The sequence below is a fragment of the Ictidomys tridecemlineatus genome, chromosome 14, assembly GCF_052094955.1.
Source record: "Ictidomys tridecemlineatus isolate mIctTri1 chromosome 14, mIctTri1.hap1, whole genome shotgun sequence".
Taxonomy (NCBI): domain Eukaryota; kingdom Metazoa; phylum Chordata; class Mammalia; order Rodentia; family Sciuridae; genus Ictidomys; species Ictidomys tridecemlineatus.
This window is the reverse complement of record NC_135490.1, coordinates 20420134-20440225: the sequence shown is the minus strand read 5'-3', so window position 1 is coordinate 20440225 and position 20092 is coordinate 20420134. Positions and strand designations below refer to the sequence as shown.

At 35.4% G+C, this 20092-nt stretch overlaps 1 protein-coding gene across 5 annotated transcripts in view; it reads right to left on the bottom strand.

Annotated features, from left to right (window-relative positions):
• Anxa10 (annexin A10) overlaps nucleotides 1-20092 on the bottom strand; it is a 525713-nt gene that overhangs the window by 152007 nt on the left and 353614 nt on the right. Inside the window, exon 2 of one of the 5 annotated variants that reach the window (XM_078030967.1) lies at nucleotides 12592-12676. The exons of the other annotated variants lie outside the window; for them this stretch is intronic. Within the exon in view, the coding sequence (XP_077887093.1) occupies nucleotides 12592-12645 (54 nt within the window). The 5' untranslated portion in view covers nucleotides 12646-12676. The remainder of the gene's footprint in view (nucleotides 1-12591; nucleotides 12677-20092) is intronic. 5 annotated transcript variants of the gene reach the window in all.

The following is a 20092-nucleotide window of genomic DNA, read 5'->3' as shown; positions in this document are numbered from 1 at the left end:
GAGACAAAATCTCTTCCTCTTTTCCTCTTTTGATATCTTTCTATATTCCACCAGCTAAGACAATGATATGGTCACATGGTAAATGCTCTTGAATGAACACATTAGGCATTTAAATAAAATGCCCTTGTATTAGTTTTCCTTTGTTGATTTTGTTTATTCCAGTTGATGGCAGTAAAGGACCTTTGCTCTAGCTACAGAAGGAGGAAAGGATAAACAAAGCTCATACACTTAAACTTCTCCCACACAAGAGAAAATAGCCCCGTTTGTTAGATGACACAACTCACCTACACACACACACATACACACACACACACACACACACACACAGTCTCACACTTACACTAAAGGAATGTGTAAGGAGATAGGAAATTATTAAACTGACAATCCATTGATCTTCATAAATAACAAGGGCATGGATGTTTTTATTCACTTTATTATCTATTTTTTCTATGTCATGTTTTCAGCATAAGATGTAACTCACTTACATAATTTGATGAACCAGTAGAAATATTTATATTCCACCTTAGGCATTTTACAATGCACCTGGATGAAAAGAATAAATGGTATGTTCAGGGATAGGTGAGACCTCAATAAAGCTGTTTAGTTCAGATTTGTCACATAAGGCAGATGGCAGCAGAGCAGTGTTATGTCAATGACAGTTTTTAAATGAAAAACATTATATTAAACCTTGAGAATGCCAAGTGGAATTGCAAAGCTAGGGCACTGAAAGAGGAATGGTAGAGAAGCTTAAAATAAAAAAAATAAAGTACACTCAAACACCATAGAAATGAGTTCATTGTGGTGGTTTTTAATTGTTGACAAATAAGAGTGTTCTGATGATTTTTCTAACTAGAGAGAGGGTAGCCTTGAATTTATATGTTCACTAGTAAATTGCAAATATAATAGTGATATTTATAAGAAAGAAAAAGAATGAAATATTATTGCTATTGACTTGCATATTATAATTTTTTCTGTTGTGAAAATTCAAGGTTCTCTGATTGTTCTTATATTAATTTATATTATTCATTGTTTCCCACAGAAATGAAATGCTGGAAGGCCCCATTATAATTGCTGAGTTTTACTATTACAAAATTTTATGTCTTCTCTTATTAATTGCCCTGAGTTTTCATCATTCAAACGTTGCAATTGAAATGCCCAAGAGGTAGAAATGTTCAGTGACTTGCTCAAAACTGTAGAGTTTGTTAGAGGAGCTGGGAATATAGCTCAAGACCTTCAATTCTTTCTTGTGCATCAAGCGATTCTTTCATTGTGACAAAAAAGCAAGAAGATCAAAACAAAGCAAAACCAAAACCAAAACACACACACACACACATACACACACACAAAACACACACAAAGAAATCAAAAGCTGCAGCCAGGTTCTCTTCCCAAATGAGAATTGTGTGGACAGGGAGAACATGCCCCACCTTGGTTGGCATTTCTCCCTGGGATGCTCGAACCTTCTCCCTGTCAAACTGCTCATTCCCTGACAGGTTTTGGCATTTACAATGTGATTTCCTTTGCTCTGCATCCTAAGGGAAAACCCTAGAGCTTTTCCTTATGCACACTAATAATACAGAATATGTCTGTTCTGTCACCACCCATCCTCAGGATTATGCACAACTCACTTCATATAAGGACAGTTTTCTTTATTTTAATTTTGAAAGTTGCACAATTTTATTTCTGAATGAATGAACATCTTAAATAAGGGGCAATATAACAAACTCATAAATGCATCACCTTTTGTAAGACTTCCCTGTGGGAAATTTTAAAAAATCATTATATTATATATAACATATATTAAAGTTACATATTTCTGCATATCCACATTTCTATATTCTCTCTGACAATTTAAATGCTATCAGAACAATACAATCTAATTAGAAGAACATTAAAAAATTTTATAGCCCATGTCTGAGATGGTCATTGACTTCCATGACTGGTTGAGTGAAGAATACCAATGAAGAATAAGAATGTCCAATGAGGACTTTAACAAAAATCCTGAAGATACAAGATAAGATGAAGTATTCAGCTTAATGTTAAAATAGCATGAAATGCTTTTCCTGGTAAGAATTGCAGAAATATTTTGATCAATTTTTATCAATATTATGTCATTGAGTGACTTTTCACTAGCTCTTCAATTGGAATATGAATCTTTGTTATTATATTTAACATATTTAAAATAGCAGAACTACTGAATTATATAATGTAAAGAAGCACTTTCCATCTTTTTTTTTGTTCTGTTTGAGACCTATGAGTCAAATCTTTCTTCACCTCCTCCCCTACCTCTACACAAATTAAGATCTACATTTGTCCTTCACTATCCATGGAGGACTGGTTCAAGAAACTCTGTGGATACCAAATCTGCAAATGCTAAAGTTCCTTAAAATGATGTTGTATTTGCATACAACTTATGTGCAGTCTCTTGCACACTTTATATAATCACTAGATTATCTATAATACTTAATGTAACATCAATGTTGGAACTTAAGTATCACGAACATTTGGATGTTCAGCCTCCATATATGTTGTTTTAAGTCCTTCTTTAGTTTAACTTTATAAAGACAATACAAATTTTATGATAAAGTTAAACTATTTAACGACTTAGGGGTAAAACCTGTCCAAAATAAAAAGAGCCAAGGCGTTTGACAACCTTTTAGATATTTTCTATATTTTATCTATTTCTCGAAATATTCATGAAAAAGACAATGAAGTCTAATTGACATTATGTTTGGGAATCTGAACATCTAAGTTGACTATTCTCTTCCAATGACTGAGTGTGGCAAAGCTGCTCAGGCATAACTATCCCTGGGAGTTACCAGACCCCTCTGCAAACTTTGGCATGGGGACCCAGTGGCTTTGCCATTATAATCTCAGATTGCACAACAGCCTACCACATAGCAGTCTCCCTCTCTCAGGATCTGTCCTGCATCTGATGGCTTCCCCATGCTGTATCTGATTCTCCCTATTTTCTCTCTCAGTCATTTTACCTAACATATTCACACATTTAAGGCCATCACAAGATAAGCTTCTCAGAGGGCTCAAACTAATAGAATGACAGAGAGTTTTCAGATTTCAGATGTCTTTCTCATATTCCAATACCAGCATTGTCAAACATGTGGCTGATTATAATTAATTAAACATGGATAACTTTAACATTGTTATTTTTGATTAACAAAATATATGTTTGAAATAATGAAGTCAAAGAGAATCTGTCAAGTACTTGGTGCTAATATACTTTATGGTGGTATTTTAAAATTTTTATTTAGGCTCATCCTGTCATGTTATCATTTCCAATAAATGTTATGACTTACTTAGTGACTAAACACAACCAGAAAAATTCTCCTTCTATAGTATAATGTGTAAGCCTAGCATGTAAATTGAAGGCAGGGAAACTATAACTGGTAAAAAATAAAATGTCAATGTATCAGGAATTATTTATAACAATGTAAACTGTTACCCTCTGATCTGCAAGTTATTCTGTGTATATTCTGTAACACTTCTCTGAAAGAAATGTTAGAACAACATCAAGTCCAGTTTTCACTACAGGGAAATTTTTAGTAGATCCATGATGAAGGTCAACCCTATTGAACAAGGGACTAATTAAGTGTTCACCTTTGGTAAATGCCTCTTCAAGTTGTGCAGTTTACTCTTCTCTACTGCTCTCTGAAGACTTTTAAAATAGCTATAAAAACAGACCTATATAATGTATAGGTGGGTTAGACCACAGAGTCTAATATCAAACTTGCACTACAGTTTCTCCTCTGAAGTGATATTATAATGGGCCATTATATGCACCAGATGCACATTCTTGCTGATCTCCAAGTGAGAGAATGTTGCTCCTCTGCTAAAGCTGTTCATAGAATTTCCCCAAAAGTCAGATTTATCACTGTAGTGAATCCTACTGAATATTTACTTAGTGTATGAGTGGTTTGGATCCCACACCCCTAGACCAAACCAAAATTCAGCAGTGAAGAGGGTTGACATTAAGGTAACTAAAAGACCAGACCTATAACTATGTATATACAGTTAAAGTACTTTCCAGAATAAAATAATTGTATTTTTCTCAATTTAATTTGAAATGCTTAAAAAATAATAACAATAATAAGGAAACTATAGAAGAAATGGACTCCCCTTTATTCAAAAACTTCTATCTTTCAATCTTAGCAAATTTTTATTTGTGCCAGATAACAGTGGTACATGCCTGTAATCCCAGTGGCTTGGGAGGCTGAGGCAGGAGGATTGCAAGTTCAAAGCCAGCCTGGGCAACTTAGTGAGGCCCTAAAGTGGCATAAAGAGACCCTGTTTCTAAATAAAATATATATATAAAAAAGGACTGGGGATATGGCTTAGTGGTTAAGTGCCCCTGGGTTCAATCTCTGATACCTAATTAAAAAAAAATCTTATCTGTCAGCTGGAATTTAGGAGGTGAAGTTTGCACAAATACATACACACATGAGAACATACATGCTAACAAGAGATGGGTACATTAAATAAGGAATTTTATCCTTGTTGACATTGCTCACTTTTCATTCAACCACAAAGCAGTTGCCATAGCTAGGGCTTGATTGGAGATCCTAAACATTAAAAAAAAAAAAATAACTTTTTGATATAGAGAACCAATACAAAATGCTCTGTCACTTTTGCCACCTGAATTACGTAAACCTTGAGCCCTGTAGACAATTTAACAGGACTTGACTTGCTTTATTCTCTCCTCTCAATCCCACTGTGGCTGTGTTTCAATCTGTCAAGCCCTGTATCACTTTCATACAACATTCTTTTACTGCTTGTATCTTGAATTTGACTCTTGTTCTCTGGGGATCTGAGTGAAACTGCCAGAAGTCATTTTACTTGTCACCTTTAACAACCATCAGAGAGATGGAAGTACATCTACCGATGATGGGTTTGAGTTTTCACCTGACAAAGCACAGGCATTGAAAGATACTTTCGATTTACAAGCATTATATTGACTAGAACCTGAATCGCTCCGTTTCAACAATTTGTGATCACAGCCTGGGACATATTCTGTTTTTGGAAATGGTCTTGAGGCTCTTTTTCTTTTTTCTTTTGTTACTCATCAACCACATGGAGAAATAAATAAAATGAAATTTAAAAATGATGGGTAAATTGAATCTTTTCATTGTTCTCAACACAAGTCAACTTATTTTCATTTCAATTCTCTTTCTTTGGATTCTGTAATTAGAATTTTGTGATATTTAAAATGCTTGGTCCATAATTTCATAACTTACAATAATATTAGTTACAATTGATCTAGTATTTTAAATATACCAGGCTCTGTTCTTGCTGTCGCAGATGCAAAGATGTGCTTCACCCTCACAATTACCCCCCTGGAGAGAAGTGTAATTATTATTCCCATTTTATGATTTCAAATGCAGTAAAACCAGAAGAAAATTACCCACATTGTTATATTATATTCAAATTTCAATTCTCAGCCCTCTTTTCCAAGATTTGAAAAAAGTAAAGAAATGTGTTTTGATCAAAGAGAAAACAAAAAAAAAAAAACCAGAAATCATCTCCCAATGAAGGCATGGGCTTAGCTACTGAAATAGAGCATTTTACTCTCGCCTTGGAAGGGAGATTTCAACAAGTTGTTTAATTTATAAAGACCACTGAAATCAACATTTAATCCATAACTGATATTTTACTTCATGGGCATGATGAATTGGACACTGGGTTCCACAGTGTCATTTCTTTCTCTGTGTGAAGGAAAGCACTCCCTGAGAGACACTACATGAAAAAGACAGGCGTGTTCTGGTGGCGTATCTGATGGTCTTTGTTTTTTCAATATCATCACGTCTAGAACAGAAGCATCATGGAGACCTGGGACTAGTAAGATGGATGAGGGAAATTCAAAAGTACGTTCAACTTCACATCAACGTGGCAGATTCACCTCTGCTTGAAACTTTGAGTTTCCAAATGAGATATTATCAGATATACAGTAAACTCCATAAGGGATGCTGAGAGAAGCAGAAGGCCAATGTGCCTGGAGTGTTTCTATCTGGTTATTAGATTTTATTTATTGGCAAGGGTCTGTTTCTATGATTTATGAAAATGTGATGGTCAAAATTTGACTTATACCTTCAATTACATTTATTTAAAGATTATGTTTTAAATAAGTTATGTAATAATACATTTACTGTAATCAACATTTTCGGGGGTAGTAAAGCAAATAACTTTGTCATATTCTTCCAAAGAACACAAAGGGAGAAATAATCAATTTAAGGAGGCATAATAACACTTTCACATATTGTGTTTTCAATAAAATTGCCTTGTCTTGTACTTAGATGGCTTAGAATAGGTAATTTTTAAAAATACTTTGAAGTAATGCTACAAATTCTTGGTAACAGACCCTATTTTAGTAAATATCTGTGGAGTGATGGCTAGAGTCTAGAGTGACTCCCACTAATACCTGCCCTCCAGGGATCCAAGCTTTTGTATACCTGGATCCCTTGAGTGCAGATAGCACCCGTGGCTTCCTTCTTATCAGTGGAATAGAGTAAAGGTGAAATGATGAATGTCCCTCTTATTAGGTATGTTACCTGATATGACAAGATAATGGGATCTAACTCTGGGAATAGTACTATGTTATATAAAATTCTATTTGAGCAGACTCTAAGCAATAGACCCTCCTTCTGGCCATGAAGCCACCCAACTGTGGTGAACTGCCTATGGAGAGAGAATCACATCGCAGAAAATTGTGGTTGGCTTCTAGGGCCTGACAGTGACCTGGAGTCAATTGCCAGTATGAAGGTCATTATGCATAGAGGTGCAAGAAAATGATTTCTGCCTGCAACAGAAATGAGATTGGGTTCCTCCTTCCTGGAACTTTCAGAGGAAATTGCAACCTGGCCCAACACTTGGTAGCCTGTGAGACCCAACCAGAGAATTCTGCTAAGCCAAGAGCTGTCAGATAACAAATCTATACAGTTTAAGTTACTAAATTAATGGCAAATTGTGATACAGAAATAGAAATGATACCTGTGGATTTTAGAAAACACTATGTTGTGTAAAAATCAAAGCATAAAATTATATTTGGCATTGAATCTGTGAACCTGTGTAAATGTTTGTACTTCACCCAAATCAGGTTTTCTTTCTTCTCATGTTAATGTTAGAGAATTAAAACAACAATGCAGAAAGCTTTTAATCAAACCTAGTGTCAAGTCTAGAATAGGTGAAGGGACACTGTGGACATTTGGGATAGCTTTGAGTGTTCTTGACTGCTGTTCGTGTTTTCCACTCATGAGTCTCCTGTTCAGTTGTGACGTGATTTCCATATATCCTCAGCCCTGTTAATGACTGCACAGTACCTGAGGTACACGGTGTGGCTAAGAGGACACAGTGTGTCAGCCACATTGATCAAAGCCACAGAATACTTTCATTTAGACCAAAATTAAAAAGAAATAGTGCTTCTGCATCATTCAAGAAAGTAAATACAGGCAAAAGAGCAACAAAAAAGCTTAATCATGTGAGGATCAAAGAGAGATCTCTTGTTGAACCAATGGCGATGCCATGGTCTTCCTGCAAGAAACTTTCCAGGGATAAGGAAAAAAAAAGTAATTCAAAAAATAAATGTCTGATAAAGTCCTTTTGCATACTTGGAATATATAATATAGACACCTCAGTAGGCAGGAATGATTCTGAGGTGCCGTTATGGTTTGGAGGTGAGGTGTCCCCTCAAAGCTCCAGTGTAACACAGGAATATTTGGAGGTGTGATGATTGGATTGTGAGAGCTGTGACCTGATCAATCCATCCTAGTGGGAATGGGCCATCTCAGTGGGTTGTGGCTGGAGGAAGAGTCTCACTAGGGATCTGCTCTGGATGGATTCATTTTCTCTGTCACCCCTCCCAACCTCTCTCTGCTCCCTTGTCACCATGCCAGGAGCAGCTTCCCTCCCCTTGACCTTTCCCAAATGCTGTGCCTCCTCACCTTGATCCCAGAGCAGTGGAGTCTGCCATCTATGAACTGAGACCTCTGAAACCATGAGTCTGAAGATAATTTTATGCAATATTTTATTTTTTATTTATTTTTATCCCCAGTAATCCCCACCCAAAAAATATAAAATAATAAAGGTATTGTGTCCATCTATAACTAAAAAAAAAAGATTTAAAAACCCTTCTTTTCCCCATTTTATTTTATTTTATTTTATTTTTATTATTATTAGTTGTTCAAAACATTACAAAGCTCTTGACATATCATATTTCATACATTTGATTCAAGCAGATTATGAACTCCCATTTTTACCCCATATACATATTGCAGATTCACATCGATTCCACATCCACTTTTTTACATATTGCCATACTAGTGTCTGTTGTATTCTGCTGCCTTTCCTATCCTCTACTATCCCTCCTCCCCTCCCCTCCCCTCCCAGCTTCTCTCTCTACCCCATCTACTGTAATTCATTTCTCTCTCTTGTTTTTTTCCCCTTTCCCCTCACTTCCTCTTCTATGTAATTTTGTATAATAATGAGGGTCTCCTTCCTTTATCATGCAATTTCCCTTCTCTCTTTCTTTCCCTCCCTCCTCTCCTCTTGACCCTGTTTAATGGTGATCTTCTTCTCATACTCTTTCTCCCTATTCTGTTCTTAGTTGCGCTCCCTATATCAAAGATGACATTTGGCATTTGTTTTTTAGGGATTGGCTAGCTTCACTTAGCATAATCTGCTCTAGTGCCATCCATTTCCCTGCAAATTCCATGATTTTGTCATTTTTTAGTGCAGAGTAATACTCCATTGTGTATAAATGCCACATTTTTTTAATTCAGTCATCTATTGAAGGGCATCTAGGTTGGTTCCACAGTCTAGCTATTGTGAATTGTGCTGCTATGAACATCCATGTAGCAGTATCCCTATAGTACGCTCTTTTAAGGTCTTTAGGGAATAGTCCGAGAAGGGCAATAGCTGGGTCAAATGATGGTTCCGTTCCCAGCTTTCCCAAGAATCTCCATACTGCTTTCCAAATTGGCCGCACCAATTTGCAGTCCCACCAGCAATGTACAAGTGTACCCTTTTCCCCACATCCTCGCCAGCACTTGTTGTTGTTTGACTTCATAATGGCTGCCAATCTTACTGGAGTAAGATGGTATCTTAGGGTGGTTTTGATTTGTATTTCTCTGACTGCTAGAGATGGTGAGCATTTTTTCATGTACTTGTTGATTGATTGTATGTCCTCCTCTGAGAAGTGTCTGTTCAGGTCCTTGGCCCATTTGTTGATTGGGTTGTTTGTTATCTTATTAATTTTTTGAGTTCTTTGTATACTCTGGATATTAGGGCTGTATCTGAAGTGTGAGGAGTAAAAATTTGTTCCCATGATGTAGGCTCCCTATTTACCTCTCTTATTGTTTCTCTTGCTGGGAAGAAACTTTTTAGTTTAAGTAAGTCCCATTTGTTGATTCTTGTTATTAACTCTTGTGCTATGAGTGTCCTATTAAGGAATTTGGAGCCCGACCCCACAATATGTAGATGGGAGCCAATTTTTTCTTCTATCTGACGCAGAGTCTCTGATTTGATATCAAGCTCCATGATCCATGTTGAGTTAACTTTTGTCCATGCTGAGAGATGGGGATTCAGTTTCATTTTGTTGCATATGGATTTCCAGTTTTCCCAGTACCATTTGTTGAAGATGCTATCCTTCCTCCATTGCATGCTTTTAGCTCCTTTATCAAATATAAGATAGTTGTAACTTTGTGGATTAGTCTCTGTGTCCTCTATTCTGTACCATTGGTCCACCTGCCTGTTTTGGTACCAGTACCATGCTGTTTTTGTTACTATTGCTCTGTAATATAGTTTGAAATCTGGTATCACTATGCCACCTGATTCACACTTCCTGCTTAGAGTTGCTTTTGCTATTCTGGGTCTTTTATTTTTCCATATGAATTTCATGATTCCTTTATCTATTTTTACAAGAAATGCCATGGGGATTTTGATTGGCATTGCATTAAACCTATAGAGAACTTTTGGTAATATTGCCATTTTGAGATGTTAGTTCTGCCTATCCATGAACAGGGCATATTTTTCCATCTTCTAAGATCTTCTTCTATTTCTCTCTTTAGGGTTTTGTAGTTTTCATTGTATAAATCTTTCACCTCTTTTGTTAGGTTGATTCCCAAGTATTTTTTTTTTTTTGAGGATATTGTGACTGGGGTGTTTTTCCTCATTTCCATTTCAGAAGTTTTGTCGCTGATATACAGGAATGCCTTTGATTTATGCGTGTTGATTTTATATCCTGCCATTTTGCTGAATTCATTTATTAGTTCTAGTAGTTTCTTTGTAGACCCTTTTGGGTCTGTTAGATATAGTATCATATCATCTGCAAATAGTGATAATTTAAGTTCTTCTTTTCCTATTTTTATGCCTTTAATTTGTTTCATCTGTCTAATTGCTCTGGCCAGTGTTTCGAGAACTATATTGAATAGAAGTGGTGATAGAGGGCATCCCTATCTTGTTCCAGATTTTAGAGGGAATGCCTTCAATTTTTCTCCATTCAGAATGATTCTAGCCTGAGGCTTAGCATAGATAGCTTTTACAATGTTGAGGTAAGTTCCTGTTATCCCTAGTTTTTCTAATGTTTTGAACATAAAGGGATACTGTACTTTGTTGAATGCTTTTTCTGTGTCTATCAAGATGATCATATGGTTCTTATCTTTAAGTCTATTGATGTGGTGAATAACATTTATTGATTTCCGCATGTATATTGAAAGGTTGCTGCACTTATATTTTATTATTTTGGGGTAAGGAGAAACATCATAAGTTGAGGGTCCAGGAAGCAATTTCTTTAGGGATAGAGAGGCATTTTGCTGAATGGCCTTAAAAAATGTTTCCTCCAGTGTCGTCAGCTTCATTTGTTGTAGGTTTCGTCTCAGAAATCTCTCTTTGATTTTATTAAGAGCACGATTTCTTGTTCTATTATGGTGCACTGCTCTAGCTGTCATTAAGCCCTTCACACGTTTTCACCATGTCATTATGGGATGGTTTTCTACAGAGTTAACAGTGTCTTTTTCCTTGTCTCTGTTATGCTTACCTTGATTCTGAACTGTTTTTGCCTCTTTTATCATAACCCAATGAATAAAGAACTATTGTGTCATCAAGGTTAAAAACTTTTTACTAACCCTGAAGGTATACATTTTTGCATATGCAGAGGTTAGACATCTTTTTCTCTCACTTGAGATACAGAATCCTTCAAAGTTACCACCTTGCTCTTCAACATACTGAACATGTTCATCAAGCCAGAGACTGCGCCGGGCATGCACAACTCTGTCTCTAGTCACTACGTCCTATTGTATCTTTATCTGCTAGGCACTGGTAACAGCTGATACAGAATCCTTTATGTAAAGTTCGTTCAAAAAGCTTCCAAACCCATGTCTTTGTTTACTGCAGTTAGTATGCTGTTCAAGAATTTTTTTTACACTTATTCTTTGTTAATCTGAAGATACTTGTGTCATATGTCAGAATTAACAAAATCATATATAGGAGAAAGTATATGACATGCTCATTATAGTTATTATGAGAATTTGAGCTGGAAGATGGGCAGATTGTCTGTTGAGGGCCACAGACAAGTCAAGATGGCGCCTGGCACTTTGCCAGAAGGAGTAGTTTGAGAAGTAATGCCAGCGAGCCATTAAGATGATGGAGATTCCTTAATGACTGACTGCTGTATCTAATGATGTTAATTAAGTTAAGCTGTGTATAATTATTAAGATGATAAGGATTCCTTAATGACTGATTGCTGTAACTGGATGATGCTAAATTGAAACAAGCTGTGTATTCAGTTAGGTATAAATACCTCTGCTGTCCTACAATAAGGGGCTCCCGCTGTTTCAACCTTCACAAGTTGCTTATCATCCCCTGGTTATTTTGCCCAGCCAGACTGCAGTAATTGTCAAAGAATAGCAAAGCCTTACAGTCATCTACTCGTCCAACTTCCCTATGTAAGCATGAGCTACTATGGGGAATACGTTTGGGAAACCAATCAGAGAAGATTCTTTTTGGGATCAGCACCTGACTATGAGATGTATTAATGTAGTGAGACACTTCCACAAATTCTTCTTAGTTATCATTTTATTATTGCATTTTATGGATGGATGCATGATTCTGCTAAAAATATTCTTATTTTTTTTGGTTCAAATACTATATATACATATATATGTGTGTGTATATATATTTACACACACATAAATTATATATACTATGAGAAATTTAGTTGTTCCATATCCTTTCAGAATGTTGGTTTATTTAAATTTACTTTCTTGTCTTTTAGATGAGAATGTAGTGGAGTCCACTTGTGGTTTTAATGTGCATTTTCAATTACCAGTGACGATTTTATTTTCTTACTGCACACTTGGTTATCCTCTGTGCAGTGCCTTTTCAAATATTTTGCTTAGGGGGCTGAGGATGTGGCTCAAGTGGTAGCGAGCTCGCCTGGTATGTGTGCGACCCGGGTTCGATCCTCAGCACCACATACCAACAAAGATGTTGTGTCCGCCGAGAACTGAAAAATAAATGTTAAAAAAAAATTCTCTCTCTCTCTCTCTCTCCTCTCTCACTCTCTTTAAAAAAAAATATTTTGCTTACCTTCTTAAACTGGGTTGCACATTTTCTTAAAAATTGATTTGTAGGGTTTACCATGTGTATTTTGGAAATGGTCCTTTGTCAGATTCTGTTTGGAAGAGAAGAAAATATAACAGGAAAAGAAAGAAGCTGTGAGACAGAAGGGGAAGACTTTTGACTTACTTGTCCGTATCAGCACAGACCCAAAGCCAAATTGTGCAGGCATCCTTTCCAATAGTTACTGATAACCTGTTTCGCCTGTTAATCCTGCCTCCAGCAACTCCCGAGAGCTGAAGCTTGTGTGATGTGTAGGTGAGGAGTTAAAGTGAAATCCTGGGTCCTGAGGGAGAGTTTTAGAGCAATGTCTGTGTTTAATGTGACTTACATTATCCAATTATTTTCTATTTGTGAGCAATTCTTCTAAATGATTCACATAGCAGAAGGTTCTATATGTACGTTAAATTTAGGAGAACCCTGAAACTTCATTCACCTAATGAATGGGGATTCAATTGGTGAAGGTTTTCAACCTGATAATTATAAAGAATTCTAAAAGTAGGAACTAATTGAATTTCAATTTACTTTTCTTTCTGCTCCAACAGCACGATTTTAGGAATTTTTTAAAAATAGCTGTATTATGCTCAAATATTTCATTATAGCATGACATTAATGATCTTGTAAGTAGGCTAATTGTAGATTCCATTGCAGACCTCCTTTGGAGATACTTCTGTTCAAAACTTAGAGCTGGTAGAATACATTTAGTGGAATAGATATGAGTACAAAAGTCCGTCCTGGTATTGGTGAGATTTTTTTTTAGGTTCTTAAATTCATAGGAATTAGAAATCAAATCTTGTATATAAGTACAGATTACTTGAAACCACAGAAGATAATTTTCTGCCTATATGATGTGACAGATTATTTTTTGATACTTGTAAGTCTTCATTAGGCAAATTCTGCAACATTTCCCTATGTTACTTGATCCAAAGATGTGATGATGACTTTAATAATTTCTCCCCACACAAATTACAAATAACTTCAGGGTGTTCACGGACTCAAGAAACCCATCCATGGAGTCTCCAATGGCTCATGGATCCAAAAATTTAAAACATCCTAGCCTAAAGGATAAGATGGATCCCTATTACAAGGCCTGACAGAAAGATTACTTTTCCTATCTTTTGAATGTTTTGAAGGGGAATTTTAAAGTATGCACTAGTGTGTTTGGGTATTTTGGAGTCAACAGTATGTCTGTGAGAGTCATCAATGCAGTGATGCAGTTGGATAATTTGTTCTTCTATCATTGTATGATACTGAATTTCATGGGTGGATGTCTGGGTTATGAATGACACCACTGAAATATTCTTGTATGTATCTTTTGGTTCAAGTGCATAAATTAATTAAAGTTGGGTTTTAAATGTATTCCAGGGATTATCAAAGAAGCATCAGAATTTCTAGCAAAAATATATTTTCATGGGATGCTTCATTGAATTTCCTGCAAATTTAAGATTATATAATCTAGGGATTCATTTGAGTTTTTAAACCCTCTTTGATAATAAACTTTACATTCCAGAAACCTTATGATATGATGGAAGTACATTCTTTTTTATTACATATGCAATGCACTTAGCAATGAAAATATCAAATAAAATTCAAATTGTACAAACTGTTTTTATCATCATTTTAGTTTTTTAAAAATTTTTCCTTGAAGCTTTTGAATTCTTACTTGCTATTGATGTATAATATACATATGAATCTCTGTCTCAAGTATGTCTGTGTGTGCACCCAAGTAAATTATAGGATGATGAAATTTGGGGAAACAAATTTATAGTGACAATTTAAAAGATGAATCAGAAGTGTAATAAATAAATAAGTCAATCCCAAAAAACCAAAGGCCAAATGTTTTCTAAATATGTGGGTGCTAATTCTCAATAAGGCAGCGAGTACTAGAGAAGAATAGCATTACCTTAGATTAGGTAGAGGGAAGTGAAGGGGAGGGGAGGGAATGTGGGGATAGGAAAGATAGTAGAATGAAACAGACATTATTACTGTATGTATTATGTGACTGCATGACCAATAGGATTCTACAACACGTAAACTCAGAAAAATGAGAAATTATATCCTATTTCTGTAAGATATATCAAAGTGCATAAATGCATTCTACCATCATGTATAATTAAAAACTTTTAAATATTTTATTTGTTTTAATTAGTTATTTTATCTCTTTTTTTAAAAAAATGCAGACTAATTTAGTGAAATGTATTTTGGTTTTCTATATAGTATACATTTTACTATAATCAAGATATTTGATATATAGTCTATAATTAAATAAGATTCCACATTTAAAACATAACATTTCAAATAATAATATTTTTAGTTACATGAAGGTAAGATATACACATAACAGATCAATGGTCAAATATGTGGTTCTGTACTGGGCTAAATAGTGTTCCCCTCAAATCTATGTCTACCAGAATCTGTGAACTGGACATAGTTTACTTGTAGGTATTATCAAATGAAGATGTCATACTGGATTATGTGGGCCCTAGTTCAAGGACAGATGTTTTTTATAAAAAAGAGGGGAATTTAGACAGAATGAGATGGAGAGAAGATGGCCATGTGAAAATGGAGGCAGACAATAGGGTTAAGTTGTCACAAGCCATGAAAGTCAGGACTGCTGAAGACCACTAGAGCTAGAAGAGTCAGGGACGACATTTCTCTGGATACTTTGGAAGGAGCATGGCCTGCTGACAACTTGATTTTGAACTACTAGCCTAGATATAAAAGAATAAATTTACTTTATGCTACCTACTTTTTTATAATATATGAGCGCAGCCTTAGGAAATGAACTTAGATTCCCATGACTCTCAGATTACATTTGAAATCCTTACTATGGCATATATACATTTTGTAATCAGATAGTGTTTAGGTTTTCAGCCCATCAAGTTTCCTTCTTGCCTTATTCTTTCTGTGAAGTTAATTGAACAATGTTATCTTTACCTCGTTAAGATACCACTGTAAAATGAAAAGGTCCATATTGTAATTTGAACCCAAAGCTCTACTTGGAAGTTAAAAATATTGCCAAGAAAATACCATGATGCTAACCCTCTAGGCGAAAACAGGGCTGGCACAGAGATAGTCTCACAGCTGGTTTTTAAATGTATGATGAACAGTATGCATTGGTGTTGAATCATTTTTTGGTTTGTAATGATTTGTGGGAGATGAAGTGGAAAACGTAACAGTAACCCACCCAATGGTTAAAAACTTATTATAATGGCTAATTTTGTGTCTCAACTTAGTGAGCCAAGAATGCCCAGGTAACTGGTGGAACATTATTTCTGGGTGTGTCTGAGAGTTTCTGGATGGAATTAGCATTTGACTTAGAAGACTGAATAACACAGACTCCTGCTCACCAATGAGGATGGTGATACATTGAGGACTGGAAGAAAAAAAGATAAGGAGGATGGAGGGAAAGCTCTCCTGAGATGGGACTTCCGTATTCTACTGCACCCATTACAGATCTCTCAATATCCTATTGGTTCTGTTTCTCTAGGGAACTCTGACTACTACACTTATAAAACCATAATTTCAGGTAAGAATATAATTCCTAAAAGCATGAGTAGTATTCAAATGTATTTGTTTCAATTACACATTTTGTGGTGTTATTTATGAGAGAGGTTTTGTCTGGCACAGATCCTAAACTTTGGCAAATTACCTTCAGTATCAGAGACAATAGCACACTGGAAAGAACTTTGGTTTTGAGATCAGAATTCCATCTCTGTATCTTTCTAGCTTTGTAAATACTGGCATTCTTCTATGTTTATTCATCAAAGATATCAAAATTAAAGTGAATATTACATAACATTCAAGACCTCATATTATATCCCAGGGCAGAACTCAATGCAGCTAACATTTTTTTTCTCTTAAATGAGGGCAAATAATTTTTTCAGCTTTGAGGAAATCCTAAGAAGTGAAAGACAATAGGTAGTTAGTTAAATGCCACCAAAAAAAAAAAAATCCAAAATGCAGTGTCTTAAAACAGCAATCATTTTAATCACAGATCCATAGGCTGTCTGGGGTTTGCAGTCTAGTCTAGGCTCAGCAAGGGACTTTAGCCAAGATTCCCATGTCTCCTGTCTCCTCCTGTCACCAGTGAGCATGTTTTCCCTATAGTATCAGTAGTGCTAAATGGAAGCCATACTAAGTAACAGTGTCTCAAGGCTTCACTTGAAGCATATCTTCTAGCATCTTCTTAGCATAAGTTATATGGTCAGGTCAAAAAATGGGGAAATATACCTGGAGCAAGGTGGGGATGGATGACATGATTTTAAACCACAAGAGAGAATAATAAATAGTGCCATCTACCAGAATTGCTGGCTTCTGTTTATAATCCAATCAAAGAATGAAAAAAAAAAAAACATTTTAATTAAAAAAGACACAAGATAGTAAAAAGAAATTATCCACTGAGGTTTGCATAAGGCACGTGGTCGGTGAGTGATTGAGGAGAGAGTTGTACAGTCTGTTTCCACCTCTGTAACCATAGGAGACACAGAAAGAATCTGCCCATTATCTCAGACAAATCAAAAACTCATTCCTGTGGTACGAAGGCACTTAGTTACATAACACTTTTTCAACTGCTATCATCTTGAAATTAACAAGAAGAAAAGCTTCTAATATTCCTTTCAATGTGCCATCTAAGGATCACTACTATAATTTCTAGGTGGCGTGCTCGGGTGGTGTTAGGCACAGAAATAATTAATTGTTGATGCTATGAAAGTACGCAAGGATGTGATTAAAAGTAAATCAGCATAAAAAGATCAAAATCAGCTACAGTTTCCAAATTGTTGTTATTCCAATAACAAAGTATACTTATGAGAACTAAAAAAATAAAGAGCAGGACTATTCTCTCAAAGGAAAGGACTGTATCTTTTATCATTATTTTCCTTACAGTAAGGATAGTGGTCGCAGAATCAGACGGTCCAACTTTCTGTCACTTAATCATGTGACAATTAAAGTTTTTTTTTCTCATTTTTTTCTGATCCCACTTCTACAGTTGCAAAATGGATATAGCTACATCTTACAAAGTTGTTAAGAAAATAACTTAAAAAATACTCACGAGAGGAATTTATCTAGTGTGAACTATTAGTCATGTTATTGTTTTTTGTTTCAAGTTAACAATTTTGATAAGTCTTCAAAATTCTGACAATAAACTTCACATAGAATAATATAAACCAACCAAACAAACAAACAACAAAACAAAACACAATGAACCTGATTGCAAACTGATTTATAGGTTATATTGAGGATTTTTTAACTTCATCTAGAAGTAAGAATAGCTTTAGTCCTACATTGTCATTATTCCTTGGCCACAGAGTACATTGCTAATGCCAAAGTGCAGCTTAATTGACCTGGTTCCTATTGCAGGAACACTAAGGGAGATAGCTTGAAATTGATGTTGTGAACTGTCTACCTTTCTCACAGCATTCATTTGTTTGAAGCTTTTCAATGTTTGCCTTTTTTGAAATTCTAACAATCCTAACTCTAGGAAAGGCCTACACAGGTAGACATAACTATGAGACAACTCAAAGATAGCTCTGATGTCATGCAATTCCAAATGTAGAGCTAATCTGTTTCTCTTCTCTCATCATGTTTGCTTTTTGGCCAATGTCAAGCAACAAGTGCAAATAACACTTTGAAGCTGAAGCAATGACCTGTATCTACTTTCTTTAAAAGGATGGTAATTTTTTTAACATGTAAGCACACTGTGATTGTTACAGCAAACACAAAAATATTGTTGCAAAGCAGGGAGGCTTGAAGGTTAAGAAGACTTAATTTGTAAGAAAATACAGAATCAGGTCTTTAGTAAAAATAAACTGTAAAGTGAGTACTTGTGTTTCAGATCTGTCATAAGCTAAAGCTTATCCTTGGCATGAAAATAGCTACTCAAGAAAATCTCATCTTAACTAGATTCAAAGTGTGAAGCAAGGCTGCTATTCACTTCTTGGATGAATGTTTGCTTCACCTACGAGGAGGATAAAACCTGCTGATACATCACCCAAAAATGGCAGATTTTCTTTTTAAGCAAGCAAAGCAAAAAGCAGCAGGAAGTAAATTCAGAGTTGCAGAATAAAATCATGTAAGAATCTTGTTTGATGCTACTGAAAAGTAATTGGATTTGTGAATACCGGGCAAACAGCTCAATGAAAAGAAAATGATATGCTGATGTGTTGACATTTGAGCTTGCCTTATAAAAAGGAGGAAAAAAAATAAGCCTCAAATTTGAACTTGTGGAAATCTTTTTTCCCTTTTCTATGACTTCTTGCATGGGGATCTCCTTTTCATATAAATTAGTTGGTAAAGGATTGGCAATATATTCTAATATTACTTAACATAATCTTAAAGGGGATATTTGAATATATTAAAGAGCGGATAGACTGTCACAGGGGAAGAGCGTTCATTTCTTAGGATTATTAATAATGTATTATGTTTTAAAATGTGATGGTCAAATTCAAAGTAAAATAAGGATCTCAGTTAACAAGATATTTGTTATTGTCATGATGACTGCAACCTAAGTCAAGCTAAGCCATTCTTAGAAATAAATAGCTTTTATGTGAAAGGTGATGAAATCCTCCAGCAATACAGCTGGGGCACATCTGCGTTATCCCAGCAATATTCCGTAGTTAAAAGTTATGCATTTATACATAATGCATGCCTTTGATTCACATCTGCATTACCAAGGGCTAGTTTGTTTCCACTGTGCTTCACTCCACAAAATGTATGCAATTCTCTGAGCATGCATTGAGAAGCAGCAAGTCTGGATACATTTGTATTTCAATACATTTTTGATTAAACTGTTTAGCAGTTTTGTTTTTAAACAATGTCTGTGTTCTGTTCTCTAATGTAGGTGTGGATATCAAGGTGGTAAAGGGTTCTAGTATAACCATGTATCTTGTCAGATATAGGATGTAAATCATATACATATAGAAGGATAAACTCCTGGTCATGGGGGACATTACCATATTCTGTTCATGTACCCTCAACCTCAGTTCATTGTACACAAAGACTCTGATGTGGATCCAATATCCCTCAAATGAGGATGTGGACTCATCTCTCAGGTGCTGTAGATGAGCCGCTTAAACATTGAGCTCCTTCCTTTCCAACAGTTCCACACAGATGAGATTATTTAAAATGGACATAAAATTAGCATTAAAAAAGAAAGAGTTCAGCCACAGGACTGCTTGTAAACTGAGAAGAATGTGGAAGGATTGGTACAATTTCCCATATTTTTGCTTTGAAAGTAGAGGTTTCAGTTCAGGTAAGTATATAAGATATTTGATATCATTTATTTTATTTTAATGTTTGCAATATAATATTAGGAATAGGAGCAATAAGGGGTTCAGTCTCGTTGGAGTATAAATTTTGAAGCATGGATTAGGGAGATTTGGTGCTGATGAGATAAAACGTGTTCAAACAACTGGAGAGAGCATGTTCCAGTTGAGGAGATTAAAATTTATCCTATGGATATGGGTTATCA